The sequence below is a fragment of the Phascolarctos cinereus genome, unplaced genomic scaffold (genome assembly GCF_003287225.1).
Source record: "Phascolarctos cinereus isolate Bilbo 61053 unplaced genomic scaffold, phaCin_HiC Scaffold_3;HRSCAF=262, whole genome shotgun sequence".
Classification (NCBI taxonomy): Eukaryota; Metazoa; Chordata; class Mammalia; order Diprotodontia; family Phascolarctidae; genus Phascolarctos; species Phascolarctos cinereus.
This window is the reverse complement of record NW_027555736.1, coordinates 132,699,375-132,713,341: the sequence shown is the minus strand read 5'-3', so window position 1 is coordinate 132,713,341 and position 13,967 is coordinate 132,699,375. Positions and strand designations below refer to the sequence as shown.

The 13,967-nt window shown below is 34.5% G+C and overlaps 1 protein-coding gene across 1 annotated transcript in view; it reads right to left on the bottom strand.

Moving 5' to 3' along the window:
* Positions 1–1,649: 1,649 nt before the first annotated feature.
* Positions 1,650–13,967, bottom strand: part of LRRC28 (leucine rich repeat containing 28) — a 188,392-nt gene continuing 176,074 nt past the window's right edge. The window contains exon 10 of the mRNA XM_020964020.2: positions 1,650–5,907. Coding sequence (XP_020819679.1) covers positions 5,835–5,907 — 73 coding nt within the window. The 3' untranslated portion in view covers positions 1,650–5,834. The remainder of the gene's footprint in view (positions 5,908–13,967) is intronic.

Below are 13,967 nucleotides of genomic sequence, written 5' to 3'. Positions count from 1 at the left end.
TTCTCCCATCTGCCTTCCCCAGATAAGTTGGCAACAGCAGAAAAGGAAATCCTTAGGATTTCCTATGAAATAAATCAATCTTGTGGAAGTGATGTGAGCAAAAAACATGAAATCAAAATTCAGAAAAATATTTTTAAAATTTTTAAAAAAAATCCAAAGATGGAATATTTTTACTTTTAGAAGCGTCAACAAAGGGCTCTTCAAATTATTTATTATATTCTCAAGCATGGAGTCCTATGTTATTAATATGTGTCACCTAAAAAATCTGAAATGAACAGCACACATACTATTTCCACCTGGGCTTTGAGATTTTTTTTAAAGGCCAAACCTCTTTAACTAATTATTTTAGCTTAGAACAATTAGCAAGGAAAAAGAAAAAAATATACCAGAACATCATATTTAAATATTGATTCCTGGTATTAAAAAAGTCAAGACACACATTTTAGTCTATGTGAAACATTCTATAGACCCAGGAGGGGTGTAATTAATTAGTTAACTTACTTAATAACCCATGCACAATTAGAGGTTTAATAGTTTTTGATATTAAAAATAGTGAAAGTGGTAATGGTGGTGATGATCATGACATTATATCATAAACACAATCTTGTTTAATTAAATGTATTCTTGTTTTTATGGAACTAGATATCTCAACATTAAAACAATTATACTTTTTATAACAAAGTAGTTGATTCTGGAGAAGTATCAATGAGATTTGCATGAAAATATTTTGGATTTCCTGATAAAGCAAAGGAAACATCTGAAAATAAGACGGTTGTCCAAAGAACATAGCATTTAACAATTCCTTCCTACTGGGCTCTGTTTTTTGTAAAGACCTGGGTTCAGATCCTGTTCAGACAGTAGCTGTGTGATGATGGCAAATCACTTAACATCTCTGGCCTTCAGTTCACTCATCTGCAAAAAATGATGGGGCTGGACTCAAGGATCTCTAAGATTCCTCCCTTTCACCTCTAGATCAACGATCCTATCATCCAAGGGTATTAAACCATATGTGCAAAAATCAGGAACACAGTGATGATTGAGTACAAAGAGGTTTATACAAACTATAAGTACATTGATATGGGGGAGCTAGGTGGCGCCAGAGCACACAGAGCACTGGGCCTCTAGTCAGGAAGACATGCTTCAGATGATTACTAGCTGGGTGACCCTGGGCAAGTCACTGAACCTTGTTTGCCTCAGTTTTCTCACCTGTAAAATGAAGGAAAGGCAAACCACTTCAGCATCTTTGCCAAGAAAACCCCAGATGTGGTTATGAAGAGTCAGATATGACTTAAAATGACCAAACAGGAACAATACATTTACTGACCTTCCCATACCCCACTGGATATTTCAAAACACATTTGCACATGTTTTTACTCAAATATTTGGGAGTTTCTAGTTGAACTGCAATTGTATAATCAAGGAATGGAGTGATTAAATCAGTGAAGCTGATCTTGACTATGTGTTTTTGTTTTTGTTTTTTTAATTACAGAAGTAATGGCCTGGGCTTAGTATTTGACCAATAAGGACGGCACATCATGTCAGTTCAGCTACAGTCCTTAAGTTTAATAGCCACCATACCAGTAGTTCCTTTCATGTTGTTTTTATAGATAGATGAACTATCCAAAAAGTTTATTAACAAACATGTACAGTAAGTTGCATCACTGACTTTAATTTAAACATCTAGTAGGTTTTTTTTCCATTTTACAAAATGTACTTGGTTAAGACAATGAAGAGGAAATACATTTACACTTCTAAGCAATCACAGGGTTCAAGCTCAATAGTTATTCAACACAATAGCAGCTTTGGGAACAAAAAGGGGTACAGTTAATGTGTTTCAGAAATAAATGTATACACCCCAAATGAATGTCATAATGTCTTTCAAAAGACCAATGTACTCTTAGAAAATACTTTTGTTATACAAAAATTAAAAATCCTGGGTTATTAAAGGTTCTCAAAATTCATTGTGTAAATCAGTTAGAACCTGATATTCTGTAATGCAAACAGTGAAAGCAGTGATAATCCAGGCCTCTGTGGTAAGGTGAGTGAAAGAAGAAAATATCTTAAATCCTTGCAAATCTAATTCTTAATTGCATATAAAAATGTTACTAATTACGTCCAAGTCCTTTAGCTTAGTAGTCTGCACTGTAGTCAAATGCACTAGTACATTTGGTTGTATTATGTACAAAGCCTAAGGTACCATGCTATCCTGCTTTTAAAGACAGCAATAACATAGGTTTCCTCAGCAATAAAATAGGTTTCTTTTTCTTGTCAAGAATTCTCACTTGGCCATTTTATCATGTCACCTTCAAGTATGTATCAGCTAATAAGATGGTAAACTTGTTTCTGCATTGGAATAGTGAGAATAATTCTGAAAGAAATACAAAGCTGTTTTTTAAAAATGTAGCTTTAAAAAATCCATCATTTCTGAGGAGAAAATAAAGTATTTTGTTCTTTGAACTTCTAGCAAGTATTTAAGGAGGCCTCATTAGCAGTTAAGTAGGAGTAAACTAAAAGCGTTAAGATGACAGAAAAATGAAGTGGTCAGGCTTTTGTATAGAAATATTCTCAAAAAGAGACATCTTGAAGAGAGTGTATTTACAAATTCACCACAGTAATTTACATTTTAATGTTTAATCGTATTAAGCTGGGTTAGTGTTGCTCTAGTTAAGAATTCTCGTACATAAATCATCTAGAAAAAGATACTTTGACTACTACTTAAGTAATGTTTTGTGATTTAAGTTTTTCATAGTAGAAAGAATGCCTGATTTTCAATCAAAGAAACATGAACCTGATTTTCCTGTTGACATATTAAAAACTAGCTTTGAAAGTCTCAGTAGCATTATTTCATTACTCTGTTTTAAATTCAGAACAGCAAAGATGAATGCATTTTCCCCCCTAAAGAATGACATGCAGTGGCCCATAATCTGATCACTATGCTCATCTTGAAATAAGAGAAGTATTTTCTATACTAGTCAGACAAGCTAACATGAAGTACTTCTTTGGCAAACAAAAGGTAAGTTTACCACAGATGCCCCACTGAAGACAACTGATATGGGTTGGAGATGACATAGGGATTTAAGATACAATCAGTCAGAGCATACCTTTACTGTATCAACCTCCTATATACTTTTCTCTTTAAAGACTGATATTTAATTTGTACAATAGCTGAGCAACTGAACTTTTGTCTGTGAATTGACGCTCCTCAAATAAACTTCCTTGGGCACATCAACAGAAGGCCAGTTTAAAACTAGTTCCCTTCAAAGCAACAGAGCATTAAGGGTCTTGTTTCAAATGGTTTTTTTGGTAACCACTTGATCACTAATGCAGTTATTTGAATAAAAATGTAAGTGCCTTGATTTTCACTAGGCTGTTGTTAGCTATCACATAATTTCTTTTCTTAATTTTTTTAAATTGCCCAATCTGTAATGAACTCTCATCCAAGAAAACAAAATCTAAAATATGTACATGAATTTGTTTTTCTTTGCACTGTATTGGACACAATTCTAAAATACAGCATGGAGGGCACTATTTCCCAGGATATAACATTATGTCTAGCAGAGGAAAAAAATAAACAGCAGGGAATCTAGCATTAAATTTTCATACCCGACAGCACCAAGGAAGACAAATTATTATACCCATTTTTCATAAATTAAATTCTGGATCTATACCAGCAATTACAAGTTCAAATTCCACAAGGGCTGGTACTGTTAGGCATCTTTCCCGGCTTTCAAAGGCCAGTACTAAATTTAGATGCAGGAAAGCTGTATGGTTATTGGGCACTTTGTTATTATTGTCTAATTAAACCAATGTTAATAATGGACCTTTAATTTCACTTGATTCTTGAATATCAGGACAGTATATTTCATAGACACAAATCTCCACTTCAAAGCTACTTACTCCTGACATATGGCTGTGGAAAAAAAAATAAGATGCTGCAACATATCTATAGTCACTTAGACACATGGCACCAGCCACCAAGGCCTGAATCACATTTGTGAAACATCACGCCATATTTTTCACCCACTAACATATGTACATGTAACAGGTTACATCCACAACCTCAATTGTTCCTAAAGAAGTGTCCAGGGCACATGCTGCAGTTTCAATACTGATCTTCAGATCTATTATACTCTATGCTTTTGAAATGCCAAAGCTGAAAAGACCAAGTTATGAAAAGGAAAAGGAAAAGGAAAGTAAGAATAGTGCAAATAAAGTTGGAACACACATGTCAGGCTTCTTTCTGCCTTCATCATTCCAAAGTACTTTCTGGAGAGCAGGTGGTGTTATTGTGAAAAGATCACACATTTGTCAGTAACTGTGTAGGATTTCAGCACTGTTAAAACCTAGCATTTCAAATATAGGACAATTAATAAAATTTCATAAACCAAATAAAATCTAAAGCTCCTAGGTACTTTGAAAATGAACATGGCCATTCAAATGTGAGTGCCTGTGGTTAGTCCTTAAAAACTGACCTTCTAGTCTTGCCTTTTGAAAACTGCAGAATAAAATACTTTTACAGTAACCAAAATGCACACCTGGCAGCAAAGACATATTTAAAATGCCACCACACTTTCAAAAGAAGAGCAGAGATGTGTGGCACAAGAGGACTTCTATTGCCAGGGCATATTCTCAGGGGTTACCAGTTAATAATCTTTCTGTAAAAATCAAACTGCAGATCTTTGCACTTTCCCTGTGGCATTTTAAAAACACAGCTATGGGTAAAAATTAAGATAATTTAAAACATAATATATTAATAAAAATATACTATAGGACAATATAGAAAAATGATACTGCATATTTTTTTAGTTTTACCATATATAGGTTGAGGACTGCTATTCCCACATAAAAAAAATCCAAAACTGATCAGATTTAATCATGAACCACACAAAAAAGGGCACTGAATGCCACATATTTGTATGGTTGTCTTTCCCTTTCTCACTTCATTGAAAACGTTTAAATCTGCAGATTGTGGGATCTAATCCTTTTAAGACTCAAAGATTCCTCAGAACTCTCTAAGAATATCATCCTGGAGTATAAGAATATTTTATATTCAAATGGGCTGTTTTCTAATATTAAAAGGTGCATTTATTATCAGCATCTTCTCTATAAAGAACTTCCACCACAAAAAAGGGCAAGCTTAAGGCTCTTATTAATAAACTTGCATAAATAAAAACAAAGTCATGATTTTCTACAGGCTAAACAATCAGTTCCCTGGTGAGCTTTCAGAGGAGCCTAACCTGAGAAGTAGGCTATCCCACAAGTAGGCTTCAACACAAACCCATTTCCTAATGAGACAGTGAGGTTCTTTACAGCGTGGTAAGGAAGAGCTAAGAGACACTGACAAAGTTTCATTTGAGGGAATCGTGGCAGTTTTCTTCTGGGGAACAGAGAGCAGAGAAGACCAGGCTTATCATTGGAAGTATGTGTGTTTAAAAATTAATTTCATTATATTATCAAATTGCAGTTCTTCAGGGAACTGGAACTCGTTTTAAATTAGATTCAGGGAGACGCATCAAACTAAATAGCTTACATATGAGACACACTCACATAAAAAGAAAAACACTGGAGACCAAAGCTCCTTAAAATTTTTTGGATTATATTCCAACTTGGGAGGAGGGGAGAATGCATTCTACCTCTACAGCTCAATCATTACATTTCCAAAAGATTTCTGCAGTTCATCCAAATTTGATAGGGTAAGATTTAAGTGCCTATTAGTGTTCCTGACTGGGCACTTCTGCTGCTTTGGCACATAAACAGTATTCCAGTATCCAATGGGATATGCAGTCTAATACAGCTTTAAGCTGGCAACACTCCTGAGTAGTTTTAAGTGTTTATCAACTCAGTAGGTCAAAAGTCTGCAGACACTGGGTGGAGCAGCAGTAAGCTACAAAACTCACAGTTGTCCTCCTGGAAGAAACAAAAAGGAAAGAGAAAACATATCAACTGAAGATAAAGTAAATTAGATTTCTTGTAATACAAACACTTGCTCATTGTTAAAATATAAGGTGAGGCAATTTTAAAAAAATGAATGTAAAAAAATACATTCATTTGTATTTGTTTTTGTTGCTGTTGTTAGTAATTATTTCACTGTCTCTGAGTTAACAGTTCAGAGACGACCAGTCTCTTTGGTATATTCTAACTTCCCTTTAAAAAAAAAAATGAAGGATTGATCACATGACAGAGGCTTCTTTTGAGAAATAATGTCACTTTGTGACACAATAGAGAACACTCCCAGCTAGGCAAGTGTGTACAATGTAGCATTTGAATTTGTATGATGTCTCCCCACCCCTGCCTCTTAGAATCCTTAGTTTCCCTCAAGGCTTAACTTTATTATTCTAGATTAGGAGTTCTTTTGTTATCACCCTTTGGCAGTCTGGTGAAACCTATGGATCCCTTCTCAGAATTATGTTTGTAAATGCATAAAATAAAACACCTAGGATTACAAACAAAATCAATTTAGTTGAAATATAGTTATCAACATTTTTTTAAAAAAGTTAATAGATTGAGGTGTTAGAACCTCTCTAGATGTTGATGCTATCTCTCACCTCAAATTATTTTGTATTTACTGATCTAAGTGTTACACCCACTCATAGATTATATAAACTCTTTTGAAAGTAGGGGCTGAATTTTGTTTTATCTGTGTAGGACCAAGGCCTACTAAAGTGCCTTGCAAAGAGTGCTTAACAAATGCTTGTTTCACAGAACTGAGATGATGATATTCGAATAAAACTGTTTTTAAAACACTTTTTCATCAACTTTACAGGTCCCAGAACACCTAGGAGGAATGTATCACAGATTCTTTTGAGTCAGCAAGGAGGGACCTAACAAATCATCTGCCCCAACTTTCCATGCAAGGCATGGATCTCTTTTGCAACATTTGAGAGGACTGGGCACCTAGTTTCTGCTTGAACACTCAGTGATGGTGAACTTGCTTTTGTAATTATGCTCATTCCACTGTTGGACAGCTCTAAGTGTTGGAAAGTTTTCCTTCTGAGTCAAAGTCTATCTCTCTTCTATCCACTTGTACTAGTTCTAATTTCTAGAGCTACTGATTTAAGTCTATACTCTCTTCCACGTGATAGCCCTTCAAATATCTGAAGGCAGCTATGACATTCCCTTGCTTTTTTTTCTCCCAGTGTAAACATTTCCGATTTTGTCATCTGTTTCTCATATGTTTTCCAGAAAACTTATCCTATTTGTCCTCAAGTTTGTCTACATCCTCTTTAATTGGTACCCAAGACCTTATATCAGCCAACTGCCTATCAGATATCTCAAACTGGATGACACACAGATAGATATCTCAAACTCAACCTGTCAAAAACAGAAATAATTCTGTCCCCAATCTTCCTAACCTCCTTTTCCTGCCCAGGTACTACCATCCTTTCAGTCACCAAGCTTGGTGTCACCCTTGACTCTTCATTCACACTTCTCCCATATATCCAGTTTATTGTTAAGTCTTTTCATTTATATCTTAACAACATTTCTTGCACATAACCAACCCCTTCTCTCCAAACACATAACCACCACCCTTATAAAGATATTGTCACCTTAATGTTGGAACTTGTTCAATAGCCTGCTGCTTGGTCTCTCTGCTTCAAATGTCTTCCAATTCTAGTCCACCTTTCATTTAATTGCCAAAATGATCTTCCTAAAGCACAGGTCTGACCAGGTCACTACCTACTTAAAACACTCCAGTGGCTCCCCATGACCTCCGAGATTAAACATAAAATTCTGTTTGACTTTTAAAGCCCTTCTCAACCTGGCTCCTTTCTTCCTTTTCAATCTTCTTACCCTTTACTCTCCTCCATGTACTCCATTCTTCTCACAGGGCACTCCATCTCCTAACTCCATGCCTTTTGATTGGCCGTCCCCCAAGACTGGAATGCCTTCCCTCCTCACCACTCCGCTCTGGCTTAATTTAACACAGCTCACATCCAACCTTCTACAAGAAGCTTTTCACATTCCCCTTTCCTTCCCTCTGAGATTACTTTTCATTTTCACTATCTATATCTTGTACATATAGAGTTGTTTGCATGCTGTCTCCTCCATTAGAATGTGAATTCCTTGAAGTCAGAGGATTTGTTTTTGCCTTTCTCTGTATCCACAATGCTTAGCACAGTACTAGACCCCACAGTAAGTGCTTAATAAACGCTTGTTGACTAACTGAAAATACTTCTTGTAGGGTCTAACTAGTGTGGAGAACAGTTGAATTTATTACCTTGCTTGAACTGGATACTTCATTTCTATGAATGCAGTGTAAGATTGTAATGGCACATTTAAAAACCTGAATGAAGGAGCTCTACACTTTGTACAGCTTTGTGCAGTTTTCCCTGATCCTCTGAACTAAAAGTATCCTTTACTGCTTCACACATTCCATCCACCCTTTATCTGGACTGCTCTCTTGGCTCATTATCTCATTAATATATTTATTTTTTTAAAAAACTGTGTACCTCTGCAGCAGAATGCAAGTTTCTTGAGGGCAGAGGCAGTTTAATATTTTGTTTTTGCATACTGAACACCTTATACTGTGCCTTGAACCTAGTAGGTACATCATAATAATTGTAAATACTAGGCTTCAGTTTTTGTACAATGATATCATAGACTAGAGCAGGAGCAGGCAAACTATAGCCCACAGGCCAACTCTGGTCCACTGCCTGTCTTTATACAACCCAAGAGCTAAATAACTCTTCTTGGCTTGTCAGTCATATAAAGACAGGCAGTGGCCTGGATTGGGCCCACAGGCCACAATTTGCTGACCAATGGACTAGAGGCTTCTAAGATTCTCCCACTGCTAAAATCTACTATTCTCTAACATGGTGCTTCTAGTCTGCTGTTGGCTGCAAAATAAAATAATTATGCTTATTAGACCCATGTCTAAAATAAGAATGGGCTCTAGAAGGGGCCTGAGGGATTGTCCTGTTGTTAGTTAAGTATAAAAGTTATGTTCTATCCTAAAAAAAAAACCCCTCAAAACTCTTCACTTAACACTGTTACCCTCCTTAAGCTGCTATCTCTCCACTAACAAACTGTTAGAAATATTCTATGCCCTACTTCCTTTTCATCTACTCACTCCTTAATCTTTTGTGATCTGTCTTCTGTCCTTATCATTCTATTGAAACTTCTGCCTCTGAGGTCAACAGTAACATTTTTATCAGCAAATGGTAGAGCAGTGGATGGAGCGCTGGGCCTGGAGTTAGGAAAACTGGAATTCAAATCTTGTCTCAGACACGCACTAGCTGTGTGACCCTGGGCAAGTCACCTAACTTGTCTGCCTCAATGTTCTCCACTGTAAAATGAGGATCACAACAGCACCTACTCACAGTATTTTTGTCAGGATCAAATTAGGTAATATTTGTAGCATTTAGCATAATGCCTGGAACATAGTAGAGGCTTAATAAATGCTATTACCTTCTTCCCTTCCCAAATAAAATGGCCTTTTAAAAGTTCTCCTCATCTTTGACTTATCAAGAGCATTCAACATGGTTGACCATTTCCTCCCAATTAATAATTTTTTCTTGCCTTGGTCTTGTTGACTATTTATTCTCATGGTTCTCTTCCTTTTCTGTCCTGATTGATGGTTCTCCATCCTCTTATCTCCAAGGCTTCATCTTTGGCACTCTTCTCTTTTCTCTCTATAGTCTCTCGCCTACTAATCTAACTTACTCCCATGACTTTAAGTTATCAATGAAAACTTCGATCCTCAACTAATAAAGATTAAATTATCGTCATTGTGGCTTACTTCCTAGGGTAGAAAAGTGAACTAACACTGACTATTGTACAGTAATTTAGATATTAGAAATTGGGATTAATATGAAAAGACGCTAAGAAATACAGAAAGTACTTGGGAGTTTTCTTTTTGAATAAATTCCTGGTAAAAGCTTGATTTCTCATCTCTCTCTTTTTTTTACTTTAGAGTAGAAAAATTCAAATTAATTGAGGGTTCTAAGTTTTATTGCACACTTCAAAAATGTCATTATAATGAATAAACACAAGCAAGCTATTCTCACAATAAAATTCAACTAAAATTTCAGACTTAGATAATACTTTCACTAAACTTTATAAGAGAAAAGACAATTTATATAGAAGTAGCCTCACAATTTGTGTAGGAAATATTAAACATCTATGACATTTTAAATTTCAACAATATGACCAATTTGAAAAAGATCTACAATCTATATACAGTCTGCTTAAGCTGAAAATCTGATAATCAGAATCTCTAATGAAGAACAAGTGGAATACTGCTTTCTTTACAAGTCACACAGCTTTCCTAAGAAAGCATTTCTAAAATAACATTTATGTAGATTTTTTGGCTTCTGACCAAATTTAGACTTTGGAACTTGTTTTTATTTCATAAACTAACATTGCTTATGATCAGAAAAGTATCTACTGCAGAGACTCAGCAAGAGATTCAGAAACATATCTTTGGAAAGATTATACATCTGCTTGAGTGAAACAAATGCAACGAATTCTATTTTTCTCCTTTAACATTGCTGTTTGAAATGTTTTAAGCCAGTAATAAACAGACTTTTGGTATTACATAAATTTGTTTCCTACTATTTTGTGTAAGCTATCACTACTTCAGAATGATTCTACATTAAGTCATTAATCATGAGTAACAGAGTCCTCATATTTGCTGTTCTAGGATTAATTTATAAGTTTATATCAAATCATATGTGAGTGAAATAAGTCTCAAACAAATTAGTCTGAAATGCCAACTACATTTTTGGGAGTCTGCTGGCTAAACCTCCTTTTCTTTCTTCTAAGATAATTATGCAAATTGTAAATCATTTCACAGAAGGGATACATTTCACACCTCTACCCTTGATTTTTTAAAAAAGAGAGTCTTTAAGTAAAAGAATCCAAATCTACAAAGAGTTAGGATTTTCACTCACTAACGGCCCAGTGTTCATAGGATAATCATCCCTTTCAGATAACTGCTGCTATGGTTCCATTTTTGTACTAATAAGCCCCCAAACCTTATAGATTTTCTTTCAAGTAGGATCTTCAGATTATTTTGTTACTCTTGATCTTATAACAAGACATACTGCTACAAGGGCACCAACTGTTCAGTTGCTGAAAAGAATAGTTTTGATGGTAAAGCCCTGGATGATTCCATAAGAATTATGGCACCTGGCTGTGTGATGCATGACAGAAGTAATTTTATGTTAAAAAATAAGTCCTGTAGTAAAGAATACAAGGTAGCAAAAATAGTATGAAGAATATCTGACAAATTTTTTTGGATCAGATGAAGTGACTAATCTAACAGAGGCAGGGCGGCGGGGGGAGGCACATTTAAATTCCATTAAGAAGATGAGAACAACATTTTTAGAACTGTTACTGACTGAATGTGATTGGCACAGACTAGATTTCATGAAAATAAGAAATGTAGGTACCTGTAAACTCACTGAGTAATTAAAAACAAAAAAGGCATTATCCCTGCCTCATGTATATATATAATGCATACATATATATATATATATATATATATGTATATATATATATATATTCGAGTAAGCATTTATATAATTTAATTTGGTTGAATTAGCTGCAAACCAGTATGTGTGTAATATGCCAAACTCAGGTAATAATTTCCTTTTTTAAAAGCAACAGTCTCTTGAAAGGTCAAATTTATATTACAGACAAAATGATATAAATGACAAGAGAATCTGAGACATACTCACAAGTGATATATACATGTTTCTCAAGTATGTATTGATGGTTAAGTTCCCTCACTAGACATGAAGAGTAACATATTTGGGAAAATAAGTACAGGTAAAATAAAACATAAAGTGTCCTGTTTAAAAACACTTGTGTATCCTTCCACCTGTTTTTGGTTTAGGGAAAATATTTTGTCTTTCTATGTTTATACTATTTAGATAAAATTATTAGTTATTTGTATTTGCATTTTTAATGAGTTCTCTCACTTTTTGACATAATAATTGATTCATCTGAAGAGGTGTGCTTTACAAAATCCTCTGCTTCTAAAATTATTTTTTGTCCCTAAAAATAAGTAAGCAGTACAATTGTGTATACATGACAACAAAGTTCTAGTGATAAGTCTTTATGAATTATACAAGAACCACACTATACTGGAGTGTTTCACTGCATACAAACCTCAATTAAACAAATCAGCCCATTTCACTATCATTTTGGTCATTTAAGTGATACTATATTTATATCTGTAGATATATGGAAGTATATGGTATGGCTAAATTCAAAATCGGATAAACGTACAAAATTAGGGCTAAGTGGACACCTACTCTTAAGGTTGCCTATTTAAAACCATTTACCTGAATCAGAAGTGCTAGCACACAGAAGGAATTGCTTAACTTAGGTTCCAATTGTGAAATGTGACTTGTACAATTAAAACACTTTATAAAATGCCAAATACATTTTCATTTGGTAGCATCAAAACAGAAGTTCTTTACTTAGAAACAAATTAACACTGGTTTTGGGAATGCGGTCTAAAATAGTTTAATGCATTAACTCGCTAATTGTTATTCTCTGCTGTGGACACTAAATGATGTTTGGTCGACTAAGATAGTGATGAGTATTTATGTACGCTATTGGTATTTCATTTTGCTTCACAGTTCTTTGTGTTAAATTTAGTTTGGAGTCAACAACTTTCTAGAATTTGGTATTTTGGAATAACACACATTTTTTTTTGGAGGGAGAGTCTTAAATGCCAGCTTTCTACATTTATTTAGATATTAGGTGATCCAATATATTATTCTATGACAAGCAACACAAATGTTAGTGATTTTAAAAATGAAACTTATCAAAACCTTTTATAGCATATGACATAAGAACACAATTGATTTTATTTTCAGCAGTAAGACATCAGAGATTTAAAGATAAGTATTTGGTTTTTAATTACAAAAGAAAGTACTCTAAATGACCATGATAGAAACTGTAGTGAATTCTTTTATTACAATCTCCATGGCAACATGGGAAGAAACATGGCCTAGTGGACTGAGATGGAAGCCACAAACTCTCAATTTTAATCCCTATCCTAGCCATTAACTCATCGTGTGGCCTTAGGCAAGTTACTTTGCACCTTGGCATCTATAGCTTCTCTGCTACAAAATGGGCAATGCTGGTCGAATTCATTGAAATGTCACACCGTTTTAAGTGCTATGCCGCAAATGTTAATTTTTGCTCGATTACTAGTATTAAATCTATATTCTTAGGTTACAAAAGACTACATCTGACCTTCCAGGATCCAATTGCTTGTAGCTTTTTGGAGATGTATTTTTCACCTTAGCAGACAGAGGTAAATGTAAATGTAAATGTAAATGTGCTTGGCCGCTGCAGAATGAAAGAATATTGAATTCTTCTTCATCTCTCTCATTACAGGGAACATAAATGTGATTTCATACTGGAAGTCTCTCTCACTTAAAAAAAAAAGATTACTATAGGAAAAGTAGTTGGGAAAATCTATTTTTAAAAAATAAGTACTAATTTTTTTTCTATTTAGCTTCTTGGGGGCCACCTTGATTATATTTATTGTTTGAATTTCATAATTTCTATTTCACATTAGTAAGCAAGGATCACCATAGCTCTAAAGGACTAACACCTCTGATAAAGGCAAGATTCTTAAAAAGATAGTCTTGAAAGTAGAAGGATAATAAACACCATTTATATATTTCCTAATTGTTCATCTCATCAACCTGGGTTGTATCTTTTTAATAAGAAAATATACTATAACATACAAATTTTAAAAAGAGGCATCTTATTAGTGTCTATGGAAAATATTACACAATATTTTCCGATCAATGTTTAATTAAAACTGCTTATACATTAACATCTTTCTTATCTGGAAGTTCATTATCCAGAAACCTTACCAATCACAAATACGGCCCCAAACTTGAAAGACACTAAATAAGGATTCTGAGTTGGAGGGATAGATGTTATATAATTCATATATTTTGTTTATGGTAGACCACTTCTAGCCCTCTAGCTAATCA